This window comes from Anomalospiza imberbis, chromosome 6 (assembly GCF_031753505.1).
Source record: "Anomalospiza imberbis isolate Cuckoo-Finch-1a 21T00152 chromosome 6, ASM3175350v1, whole genome shotgun sequence".
Classification (NCBI taxonomy): Eukaryota; Metazoa; Chordata; class Aves; order Passeriformes; family Viduidae; genus Anomalospiza; species Anomalospiza imberbis.
The window spans coordinates 1,935,218-1,946,509 of NC_089686.1; the positions used below are offsets into that span (position 1 = coordinate 1,935,218).

The 11,292-nt window shown below is 53.2% G+C and overlaps 1 protein-coding gene across 1 annotated transcript; it reads left to right on the forward strand.

Moving 5' to 3' along the window:
- Positions 1 to 1,073: 1,073 nt before the first annotated feature.
- On the forward strand, positions 1,074 to 11,032 carry KLHDC2 (kelch domain containing 2). Its single transcript, XM_068194920.1, has 14 exons — positions 1,074 to 1,173; positions 2,333 to 2,499; positions 3,272 to 3,351; positions 4,175 to 4,292; positions 5,268 to 5,383; positions 6,553 to 6,634; positions 6,729 to 6,812; positions 7,713 to 7,793; positions 7,866 to 7,924; positions 8,094 to 8,203; positions 8,635 to 8,707; positions 9,337 to 9,424; positions 9,694 to 9,746; positions 10,182 to 11,032. Exons 2-14 carry the CDS (start codon positions 2,344 to 2,346, stop codon positions 10,303 to 10,305), a joined length of 1,224 nt encoding a protein of 407 aa, XP_068051021.1. The 5' UTR covers positions 1,074 to 1,173; positions 2,333 to 2,343; the 3' UTR covers positions 10,306 to 11,032.
- Positions 11,033 to 11,292: the final 260 nt, after the last annotated feature.

Here is an 11,292-nt window from a genome sequence, read left to right on the forward strand (position 1 = left end):
GGCAGTTCAGACACTCCCGGTGTTAACTCTGGGGTGCCCCGGGGTGAATTTTGGGGCAGTTCGGACACTCCCAGTGTTAACTCTGGGGTGCCCCGGGGTGAATTCTGGGGCAGTTCAGACACTCCCGGTGTTAACTCTGGGGTGCCCGGGTGCTCCAGGGTGAATTTTGGGGCAGTTCAGACACTCCCGGTGTTAACTCTGGGGTGCCCGGGTGCCCCGGGGTGAATTCCGGGGCAGTTCAGACGCTCCCAGTGTTAATTCTGGGGTGCCCCGGGGTGAATTTTGGGGCAGCTCGGGCGCTCCCGGTGTCAACCCCGGGGCAGCTCGGACGCTCCCGGTGTTAACCCCGGGGCAGCTCGGCCGCTCCCGGTGTTAACCCCGGGGCAGCTCGGCCGCTCCCCGCGCTAACCCCGGGGCAGCTCGGCCGCTCCCCGCGCTAACCCCGGGGCAGCTCGGCCGCTCCCGGTGTTAACCCCGGGGCAGCTCGGCCGCTCCCCGCGCTAACCCCGGGGCAGCTCGGCCGCTCCCGGTGTTAACCCCGGGGCAGCTCGGGCGCTCCCGGTGTTAACCCCGGGGCAGCTCGGGCGCTCCCGGTGTTAACCCCGGGGCAGCTCGGCCGCTCCCGGTGTTAACCCCGGGGCAGCTCGGGCGCTCCCGGTGTTAACCCTGGGGCAGCTCGGGCGCTCCCGGTGTTAACCCCGGGGCAGCTCGGGCGCTCCCGGTGTTAACCCCGGGGCAGTTCAGACACTCCCGGTGTCAACCCCGGGGCAGCTCGGGCGCTCCCGGTGTTAACCCCGGGGCAGCTCGGGCGCTCCCCGCGCTAACCCCGGCGTGCCCCGGGCTGGCTCGGGCCGCCGGTGCCCGGGGCCTGCGCGCTGCCGCCGGAAGGCGCCGCCCGCCCGGCGGATGTTGCGGCGCGGCCGCGGCTGAGGGAAGCAGGGAGGGAGGGACGGCGGAGCGGCAGCGGCGGGGCCGCGGTAGGAGCGGGACGGGGCCGGGGGCTCGGGGGGCTCCGGGGGCTCGGAGGGACGCGGGGCGGGCTCGGGCCGGGCCGGTAACGGCGGCGGGCGGCGCTCGGGCGGTGTCGCGACAGTTGAGCGTGTCGTGAGGGGCCCGCCCTGCGCTCGGGCATGTCGCGACAGGAGGAGGTGTCGTGAGGAGCCCCCGGCTGCGGTGTGCGAGGGCGGTGGGCACAGCCGCAGGGCTGCGGGGAGCGGAGGGGGACGTGGCTGAAGGGACACGGCCCAGCGAGTCTGAGGGCTAAAATGAATAATAGAACGCTGCACATCTATTACAGATAAATATGATATCGGTGTCATTTCTGCGAGGCGGTGAGGACACCGCTAGCTCGAAGCAGCAGGTTTCACGGGGCTGTGGGCAAGGCTTGCTAATCTAAATTAGAAATCGTAATTAAAGCTCACAGATAACCCCCTGAAGGTGGTGCAGCGTCTCCGTGGCGGGAGTGATTAAAATTAAACAGCAAAAACCCCCTCAGGAACGGTGTATGGGAGCAGCAGAATATCCAGCCCTGGAGAGCAGGGCGTGATTGCCCCACTGAGGTCCTTTTCCCTGGCTTTGGGTGCACAGACTGGGGCTCTTTGGCTTCCCTGAGCTTTGGATCTGTGTTTTCCCAGCACAGACTGGGGTTTGGCGTTCTGCACGGGTTTGGAGCAGGGACGTCGGTTCTGTGGGATTCTCTGTGGGATATGTGACATTGTCCTGCACTGAGCCGCTGAGTGGGGAACGCTGAAAAGCTCCGGGATTTGCTGCTGTTGTGGGCAAAGCTGTCAAATTTATTCCCCTTGGGATTGTTGTTTGTTTTTTGGTTTGGAATGGTGTGGGTTGGAAGGGACCTTAATGCTCATCCAGTCCATGGGCAGGGACACCTTCCACTATCCCAGGCTGCTCCATCCTGGCCTTGGACACTTCCAGGGATCCAGGGGCAGCCGCAGCTTGTCTGGGCAAATCAACCAAAGTATTTATAGATAAGATTTTAAATATTTTTTAAGAACGGACACTTTGAGTCACATTGGCAGCCGTAACCATTACAAACCGTGCACCACTGAGGAGTCCCCACCTGGAGCGGTTTTTACTCCAACCGTGTGTGGTTTATCCTGGATTAAACTGTGTCAGGGGAGGGTCAGGATAGCAGGGAAAGGTTCCACTATTCCAGAGGGTGCTGGCACTGCCCAGGCTCCCCAGGGAACGGATGGTGACAGTCCTGGGGCTGCCAGAGCTCCAGGAGCGTTTGGACAGCACTGCCCAGGGTGGGCAGGGCCGGGAGCAGCCCGGCTGATCCAGCTGAGGGAATTCCCTGTCGCTGTGCCCGCAGCACGTCCCGACATGGCCGATGAGAACGAGGAGCTGCCGGCGGACGAGGAGCTGCCAGCGCCGGCCGAGGAGGGCTTCGAGCAGCTGGAGAACGACAGCCCCGCGGAGCGCAGCGGGCACGTGGCCGTCACCGACGGGCGCTGCATGTACGTCTGGGGAGGATACAAGGTACAGCTCCCCGGCACCAGCCTGGGAATTGCGTCCCATCCACCCGGGCGTGACTCTGGGGAATTATTCCTCCCCGGGAACACAGCAGCTCCAGCGAGCAGTTTGTAACACGGCCTTCAGGGGTGTTTTGCAACGTTGGAATAAATCACGGGTGTTAAAGCTTGGCAGATAACACGGATTTTTTGGGGTGTCGTTTGCCTTTGGCAAAAGGTGAGGGGAGTATTGTCTGATTGGAATTGTGCACCCTGGGAGTGGCGATTCTATTTGCACAACTGTGGTTTTGGGTGGTAATTTGTAATTTGTGATTACATTTTGTAATGGTGATTTGTAGTTTTGGGTGGTAATAATTTTTGGGGTGGTAAGGATCCCAGGTTTGCTGTTGTCACACTGGGGGAGGGGGCGCGTGCTGCAGCACCACAAAATCATTTCAGTGACAAAGTCATTGTCAGTGAACTCAGTAATGGGGAATGAAAAAGGAGCTTTTGGCTCATTTCTGCTCCCTGGCTCGGGCTATAAAACAGAGATTTATCCTCCATTTACCCCTGTCTGGCTCTGCTGGGAGCTGATTGTCCCCAGCAGGTGCTAAACTAGGCTGATTCCTGCTCTCCGTGCAGGTGGGAGGCACAGGAGTGTGGGAAGTACTGGCCCTGCTCCTGCTTTGATCTGTGCTGCAATTAGGTCCCAGAGGGGTGCAGACATTCCCAGGAGTCTGTAACTCCACATGTCAAACATCCTCCTAACCCTGCTTTTCCTTCTCTGACCTGTCCTGCAGAATGCCCAGGTCCGGGGGTTTTATGACTTCTACCTGCCTAGGGATGAAATATGGATCTACAACATGGAAACTGGAAGATGGTACAGTAAATCATTAATCTGGGGAGAAAATCTGATAAATCCTTGAATTGGTGTGGAAAGGGACTGAGCAGGGAGGGAATTCCCTGATCTCTTTGTTCCCACTTACCAAACTGTTGCAAAAGTGTGTCAAATATTTCAGGTTTGGTGGTTTTTTTTTTTTCTGTGAAAGCATCCAATATGGTTTTTCAGGATGAAGTAGGAGAGGCAGCTGGGACAGGCAGCCTGGATAGGAGTGTGTGACCACCAGTGTGAGGTGTTTTGGGATTCCTGGGATAGGGTAGAGCAGCTGGAAATTGTGTTTGTACCACTTTTGATGCCAGTGGTGGTCAGGGAATCCCTCTTGGGTTCTTGACCTTTTCAGGGGTTGTTTTTAAAGGTTGATGCAGCCAAAGAAGCTGCTCAGTGCATTGCAGGAAGTGGGATTTCAGTCATGCTCCCAGCCCTCCCTGGGGTCAGGGACAGCCTGGGGCACGGGCTGGGATCTCCTCTTTGTGGTTATGATGTTTACAAACAGGAACAATCCAGGAGCAAAGTGGAAACCTGCAGTGTACACAGGTGAATCCTCTTTGCCTGAGGATTCTGAGCATTCCAAACTCCTGAGCTGGGCAGATGGGATTCCTACCCCCCAAAAACCCATGTATTAACTAAATTACCTTTTCCCCACCCCTCCATCATAACAGAGTAATTTTGTGAATTGTTACATCTGAAAAGGTGGGAAGAACAGACTTGAATGTCCACAGTGAACTGTGCTAATCAAAACCCTCCAAGTAAACCCCTCCCTGTTCACGGGGGGCAGGTGAAATATCCCACCCTGGTTTTGCAGGAAGAAGAGCAAGACTGAGGGAGATGTTCCCCCCTCCATGTCTGGCAGCTGTGCCGTGTGTGTGGACAGAGTGGTTTATCTCTTCGGGGGGCACCACGCCCAAGGCAACACCAACAAGGTCAGGAATTCCCTTCTCCCACCCTTCCCCATGGGGGTTGTGCCCTGGGAGCTTCACAGCACTGCAGGAACACCCCGAGCTGGCATCGGTTCTGTCCTTGTGCAATTCCCCTCAGCAACTGGATTGTGTCCCTGCCTCTGAGTTTGCTGGTTTTAAAAGATGGGAGTTGCCAGAGTTGCCTGAATAATATCAGGAACTGATCTGGAACTGGTCTGGGGTGGCTTGAAGTGTTTCTGTTCCCTGGAGTCTGTGGCAATCCCAGAATCCCAAAACCATTTAGGTTGGAAAAGTCCTCCAAGATGACTGATCACCACCCCTTCAGCTAGAATTAATTCATGATATTTGTTGATAGTCTGGCAGTGTGGTTTAAATTAAATAGTTTTGGTCTATATAAATGTGTAGCTTATATATTTAAATATGAGCTCATATATTTATTATGTAAATATAAACTAGAAGGAGCTGGAAGGCATTTTTGCAGACAGTTTGAAACAAACCTCATTTGTAAGGTGTGATTTCTTCCCTTCCTGCTGTGCATGCTTACATTTTAGTTCTTGTATGTAAGTGTAGCAGCTGGTTCTCTTCCTGTACAATTATATAAATGCACAGAAGGTGTAATACTGTAAAAAAATGTCACTTGGTAAACTTTTGAAGCATTTTTTAGTTGTAAGACAGTTGTGCTCTGTACACACCTTCATTGCTTTTGAATAGCTTTTGGATGCTGAAACTCAGTGTCCATAACCCTGTTGGAGGTGTAAAAGGTGTTTGAGTCTGCAGAAAGGTCACAAAAAGGTTTTGATTTGTGATTCCATCTTTTGTTGCAAATACTTTCAGTGCTCTACTTCTCAGCTAGGAAAAGAACTTTGCATGTATTACTATTTCTGTACCAACACATGTTAATTTAAAGTCGCTATTTGAACAGCAGACTTAAGCTTTAAGCTGATGATGTGAGTTTTAAAAATCTCTTTATTTTCCCAGTTCTACATGTTAAATGCCAGATCCACGGACAAAGTGCTGCAGTGGGTGAGAGTGGAGTGCCAGGGGGTGCCCCCCTCGTCCAAGGACAAGCTGGGGGTGTGGGTGCACAAGAACAGGTGAGGACCCAGCGAGGGCTCTGCTCTCTCTTGGCTTCTCCCTCTTCCTCCTCCTCCCTGCAGTCACCGTGGGGCTGGCTGGGAATGTTCCCCTGGAGAGGAGAAGCTCCAGGGAGAGCTCAGAGCCCCTTGCAGGGCCTGGAGGGGCTCCAGGAGAGCTGGAGAGGGACTGGGGACAAGGGATGGAGGGACAGGACCCAGGGAATGGCTCCCACTGCCAGAGGGCAGGGATGGGTGGGAGATTGGGAATTGGGAATTCCTGGCTGGGAGAGTATGGATTCCCAGAGCAGCTGTGGCTGCCCCTGGATCCCTGGCAGAGCCCAAGGCCAGGCTGGATGGGATTGGAGCAGCCTGGGACAGTGGAAGTGTCCCTGCCATGGCAGGGGTGGCACTGGATGGGATTTAATATCCCTTCCCACCCAAACCATTGTGGGATTTTGGAGTTTACCTCTTGTGCTGCCTTGGCCACTCCATGGAGAGAGCTCCCAGTTAGGAGATGTGCTGTAGGATTTGCTGCAGGGACTCGGGGAAGGTGGGGAAACCCTTGTGTGTCCCTTCCAGCTGGGGATACTCCGTGGTTCTGTGGAATTGCCCACAGTGCTGCTTTTTCAGCTCCTTGATGTGGGGAGCGAGCTCCTCGTTAGCACAGCTGATAGGATCAGGTTAGATGTGAATCTGTGCAGGGCTGCAGTTGTGGGTGGTTAATTAGGTGCTGCAGGTTGTTTTCTGTCACTCCATAATCCCGTAGGAATTTCTGGCAAAGCCATGCCAGTTCCTAACAGAGGCTAAACCCCAAAGGTAAAACTTGGAGGTAATTCCCATCTAAACTCCAGGAAAACAACGTGGCAAAGGCCAAAGTGCAGTGACCAGGCTGCACACCCTGACAGCTTCAGAGATCTGGAAGTGGAGCAAAGCTTGGGAGCCTGAGGCTGGAAACAGCTCCAGAGGGATTCAGTGTGAGTGGGAGGGTCGGTGAGGCAACAAACAGAGCCCTCACGTGGAAAACCAAAGGAGCTTCCCTGCTTTTCTGAGCACAGCCTGTTTATATTTATATTTATATTTATATTTATATTTATATTTATATTATTTATATTTATATATTTTTATATTTATATTATTATCAGATGTGACAGAATTTCTCACAGCTCTTGCTCCATGTTTCCCTCCAGGCTGATATTTTTTGGAGGCTATGGCTATTTTCCTGAAGGGAAACAACGTGGAACATTTGAATTCGATGAAACTTCTTTTTGGGTAAGTAACCCTGCAAGCCATTTCTGTTTCAACTTTTAATATTTAATCAGTGCTTGTTAAAACTTGTTGCTTCTTTATGTTTTTTTCTTTTAAGAATTCAGGTCTTCCTAGAGGGTGGAACGACCACGTGCACGTTCTGGACCTTGAAACTTTCACTTGGAGCCAGCCCATAACTACGGTAATTAATGGTTTGCTGTCAGTTAATTAAGTCACAGCTCAGTAATGTTATTTAGGAGTGCTCTTGGAGCCATTTCCGCTGAATTTAAACCATTCATTTAGACAGATCCACGCTGCAAAAGGAGGAAATTTGCCTTTTCTTTTGATCTGTCTCCATCCATTTTCCCCTGTCGCTTGCTTTGGTTGATGCTGCAGCTGCCTTGTGCTCGGGGCAGGGGAGTGTGGGGTTTGCTGTCACCCTCAGTGCCAGGGCAGGGTTGGTTCCTGTCTCTGGGGGGCTGAATTGTGGTCAGGAGACAATTAAACACTGCCAACTGCAAATACACACATTTGGAGTGTTCGGGAACAGGGAAATGGGCTGGTGCTGCCACAGGGTTGGAGGAAGTGAAATATGAGACAAGGAGCTCCAGATTGCCAAAGAATTGCTCTGATTACTTCATAGAGGTCTCAAATAGTTCAGGAACTCAAGAAAAATGGTGTTTAATGGAATCCCACAATGGTTTGGGTGGGAAGGGAACTTAAACTCGTCCAGTTCCACCCTTGCCATGGGCAGGGACACCTGCCACTATCCCAGGCTGCTCCAAACTGTCCAGCCTAGCCTTGGACACTTTCATGATTTATGAATTTAAGGATTTATTATGTCACTGTCTCATTTACAGTCTGTCTTCTGTGGCTGAACCCTGTGCTAAAAGCAAAATTTATACACTTCAAGAGGGGAAAAACAAACCCCATGTTTAGTGAGTTCTCTGATCTTCCATCCATCAGAAAACCAAGCCTGCACACAGGATGCTTTACTGGCTGCGTTTTTTCACCCTGATCCTTGCTGGCCTTAAATCTGAGTTGAGCTGAGCCTCTCTTGTCCTCTGGTGACTGATTTGTGCTGTCCCTGTTCCCTTCCCAGGGGAAGACCCCGTCCCCTCGCGCCGCTCACGCCTGTGCCACGGTTGGGAACAGGGGCTACGTGTTTGGAGGCAGATACAGGGTAAGCCCAGCCCCGGTTCCCCTGTGGTTAAAGCCTCAGCAGGAGATTTGAACACGCTCTGCTCTCTTGTAGGAGTCCAGAATGAACGACTTCTACTACCTGAACCTGGACACCTGGGAGTGGAACGAAATGTGGGTGCTCAGGCTTGATCCACTTAAAACTCTTTGTGTCTGAAGAAATTAAAATTGTCCTTGGGTCACTGCAGTATCCTGCAGATAGCTCAAAAATAATCAGGGCAGGAAAGAGAGAGGGATTTTGCTGTCCCTGATGGTGATGTGGGGTGTTTTTATTGCAATCTAGACTCACCCAAGGCATCTGCCCTGTCGGCCGATCGTGGCATTCCTTAACGCCGATTTCCTCGGATCACCTCTTCCTCTTTGGAGGCTTCACCACGGACAAGCAGCCCCTGAGTAAGTCATTCCAAAGGGATTTGGTGGTGGCTTTATGCTCTGGAACAGCTGTGCACAGGAGCTGGAATAATTGCCTTGAATTCCTTCTAAATTCCTCTTGTGTGCTCCAACTCCTCCTTCCACAGAGCAGGAGTTGCTGAGGGTGTGGAGACACAAGAACTTCCAGCAATTGATCTGCTCTAAAAATGTGTCTAAAAGTGCAAATGGCAATTGGTGACAGCTTTACAATTCTCCACCTTCACCCCCATAAATCTCTGTTACATGAAACACCTGTTGTCAAACAGGAGCCAATGTTTTATAAGGTTTTTCCTAAAATATTTGATTTATTTAAGAACAGAAATGGGATGTGCTACACCAGAGTATTTGTATATGGCAGCAGCTTCCAGAACTGACAGAATCCTGGTTTTATCTGGGATTTTGCTTGTTTTCAGGTGATGCCTGGATTTATTGTATCAGCAAGAACGAGTGGGTACAGTTTGAGCATAACTACTCTGAAAAACCAAGGTATGGCAGACAATTCCCTGGAAATTTGGTACAGAAGGGGTGTGGAAGCACCTGGTGGTGGCTGTCAGAGAGAGGACCCTGGTTCCTCCTCACAGCTCTCCTTTTCCACGTGTCCCAGAGGTGCAGGTTGTTGTGTGCTCCCAGAGTTCCAGGGCAGGCAGCCTGTGAAACAGCAGGAAGCACAGAATTTCGGGTTTGGTCTCAGGATTTAGAGTTTGATCCTGGGATTTAGGGTTTGATCTGGCTGCAGAGGGCTCTGAGCTGCGAGTGCCAGCAGCAGAGTTAAATGGAACCAGTGTCCTTGCTCTGCCACCACCCAGGCACGGGCTGGTGTCGCCAAGGTCCTGCCAGAGGCTCATCCTGTGCACACCCAGGGCTGTTCTTGGCTTCCTGCTGAGGAAATAGCAGTCGGTGACCTGCAGATTAAAGCCCCACAAGCTCTGTGATGCACGAGTGTGGCATGCAAAACACGAGTCTCCCTCCCTCTGGTTGGGGAAGTGACCTGAGCCAGGTTAAGGAGTTAAAGCACTGATGCTTCCTGGTTTTCTCCCTTTGGCCTGGCTGGGATGAGGAGGGATCTTGCCAGAGCTGGGGTTCTGTGTTAATGCAGCGCTGCTCTCTGTTCCCAGGCTGTGGCACACGGCCTGTGCCAGCGAGGAGGGCGAGGTGATCATCTTTGGGGGCTGTGCCAACAACCTTCTGGCCCATTCCAAAGCTGTGAGTTGGTTTTGAGGCTCCCCTTCCCGTGGGATCTGCAGTGCTGGGCTGATCTCGTGGGGATCACAAAGGTGCACGGACAAAGCCTGAGGGGGAAATGCTTTGTCCCTGCCCAGGGCAGGTTGGAACGGGATGAGCTTCAAGCTCCTTCCAACCCAAGCCATTCTGGGATTCCCTGCTTCCATGGTTGTGTGAGCCTGGGCTGCTCTGGCTCCTGCTGAGAGCCCACAGAACCAATTCTCCCTCTCTGTCTCTCTGCCACCCTCCAGGCTCACAGTAACGAAATCCTGGTGTTCTCCCTCCAACCGAGATCTCTCGTAAGGTAAGAGAGCAGGACTTGAGCATGGAACTTGTCGTGTCCCAGCTTAGCTGGCAGGAGGAAATTCCAGGGAGGGTGGGGAGGCCCCTGCATGGCTGTGGCTGCCCCTGGCTCCCTGGAAGTGTCCAAGGCCAGGTGTGACAGGCCTTGGAGCACTCGGGGATGGTGGAAGGTGTCCCTGCCCATAGGAAAAGGGTGGAATGGGATGGGATTTGCGATCCTTCCAACCCAAACCATTCTGGGATTCTAAGATAAGTGGGGCAGAGTTACCATTAGACCTGCTGATGTTCCTAAAACACTGGAAAACATTCCTCCCTCTACCAAACGCTGCCAGAGCAGCAGCCAGGGCTGAGGCTGGAGGATTCCCCTCGCTCAGCACCTTTGGCACAAGCTCCCGGCGCAGCCTCCTCCGTGCTGACAGCAGCCCTGTGTTCCCAGGCTGTGCCTCGAGGCCGTGATTTGCTTCAAGGAGATGTTGGCCAGCTCGTGGCACTGCCTGCCCAAGCACCTGCTGCACAGCGTGAACCAGCGCTTCGGCAGCAACAACACCTCGGGCTCCTGAGCCCGGCCCCCGGCACCAGGAAAGGTGTGTGCTGAACCCTCTGTGTGTAGGTAGTTGCTTCTCGCCCTCCCGTGCATGTGAATGGCCTAGAGAGAACCTAATTTGTGTGAGATGTTCCAATAAATGTATTTAATGCCAGAGGAGACGAGCCTGAGCTTAAGCTGTAACCAGGTGTTGGGATGTGCACCCCGAGGGGGTGAGGCCGACCCCAGAGCGGGGGGATGTCCATGGGGACAGGAGCTGGGAATGCTGAGCACACCACGGCTCTGGAGCGTTGCTGCAGGGGTGTTTAGTCCACAGCTTCACGTTTTTGCCACAGATGCTTAAGGTGAAAGAAGCAGGATCTGGAAGTTAGGAGCAGGATCTGGAAGTTGTCCCATTGTTGGTCGATAAACTGTCGTAAACCTTGAGATGTTAAAGCACCACTACTTTCTGCTTGGCTGTAGTTTGTTTTGATTTGTTTTTTTTTTAATTTTTATGTTGTGGAACTTCAGTTGTGAACCTTAGGTAGCAGATATTCTGCCCTGCGAGTGTAACTGAGAGTGTTTGTGCCTGTTCCCGGCCTGTGGAGCTCCCCTGCCCCTGGCTGCAGGGACACGGAGAGGGGCAGCCCTGTCTCTGTGGGGACACGGGGGACAGGCCCAGGCCATGCTGCTGTGGGGAAGGGTGGGGATCATGTTTTAAGCTGTCTTCAAAAACTAATTAAAACCGTTGACTTGTAGAACAATTCCTGTGCTGTAATTCCTGAGAGGTCCCGGGGGTTTATCCTGACTCCCAGCCCTGCTCTTCCTCCTCTCCATAGGGTTCTGGCACAGCTGGGCTGGGGGGATCTGGGCCTGCCCCTTCCCTCTCTCCACAGCCAGGGAATGCTTGGGGGGAAGCACAATTCCTTCTGCCATCCCAGAGGAAGCGTCCTCTGCTGGAACTGCCCTCCTGGAGGCTCTGGAAGTGAACCCCGGAGTCTTCCTGCCCCAGATTCCAGAGCCT

Excerpts from the sequence above, each read along its gene's own strand:
- KLHDC2 (XM_068194920.1), top strand. The coding sequence starts at position 2,344 with ATGGCCGATGAGAACGAGGAGCTGCCGGCGGACGAGGAGCTGCCAGCG. Across the intron at positions 7,925-8,093 it reads ACCTGGGAGTGGAACGAAAT|ACTCACCCAAGGCATCTGCC; the intron begins GTGGGTGCTCAG and ends ATTGCAATCTAG. Across the intron at positions 9,747-10,181 it reads CAACCGAGATCTCTCGTAAG|GCTGTGCCTCGAGGCCGTGA; the intron begins GTAAGAGAGCAG and ends CTGTGTTCCCAG.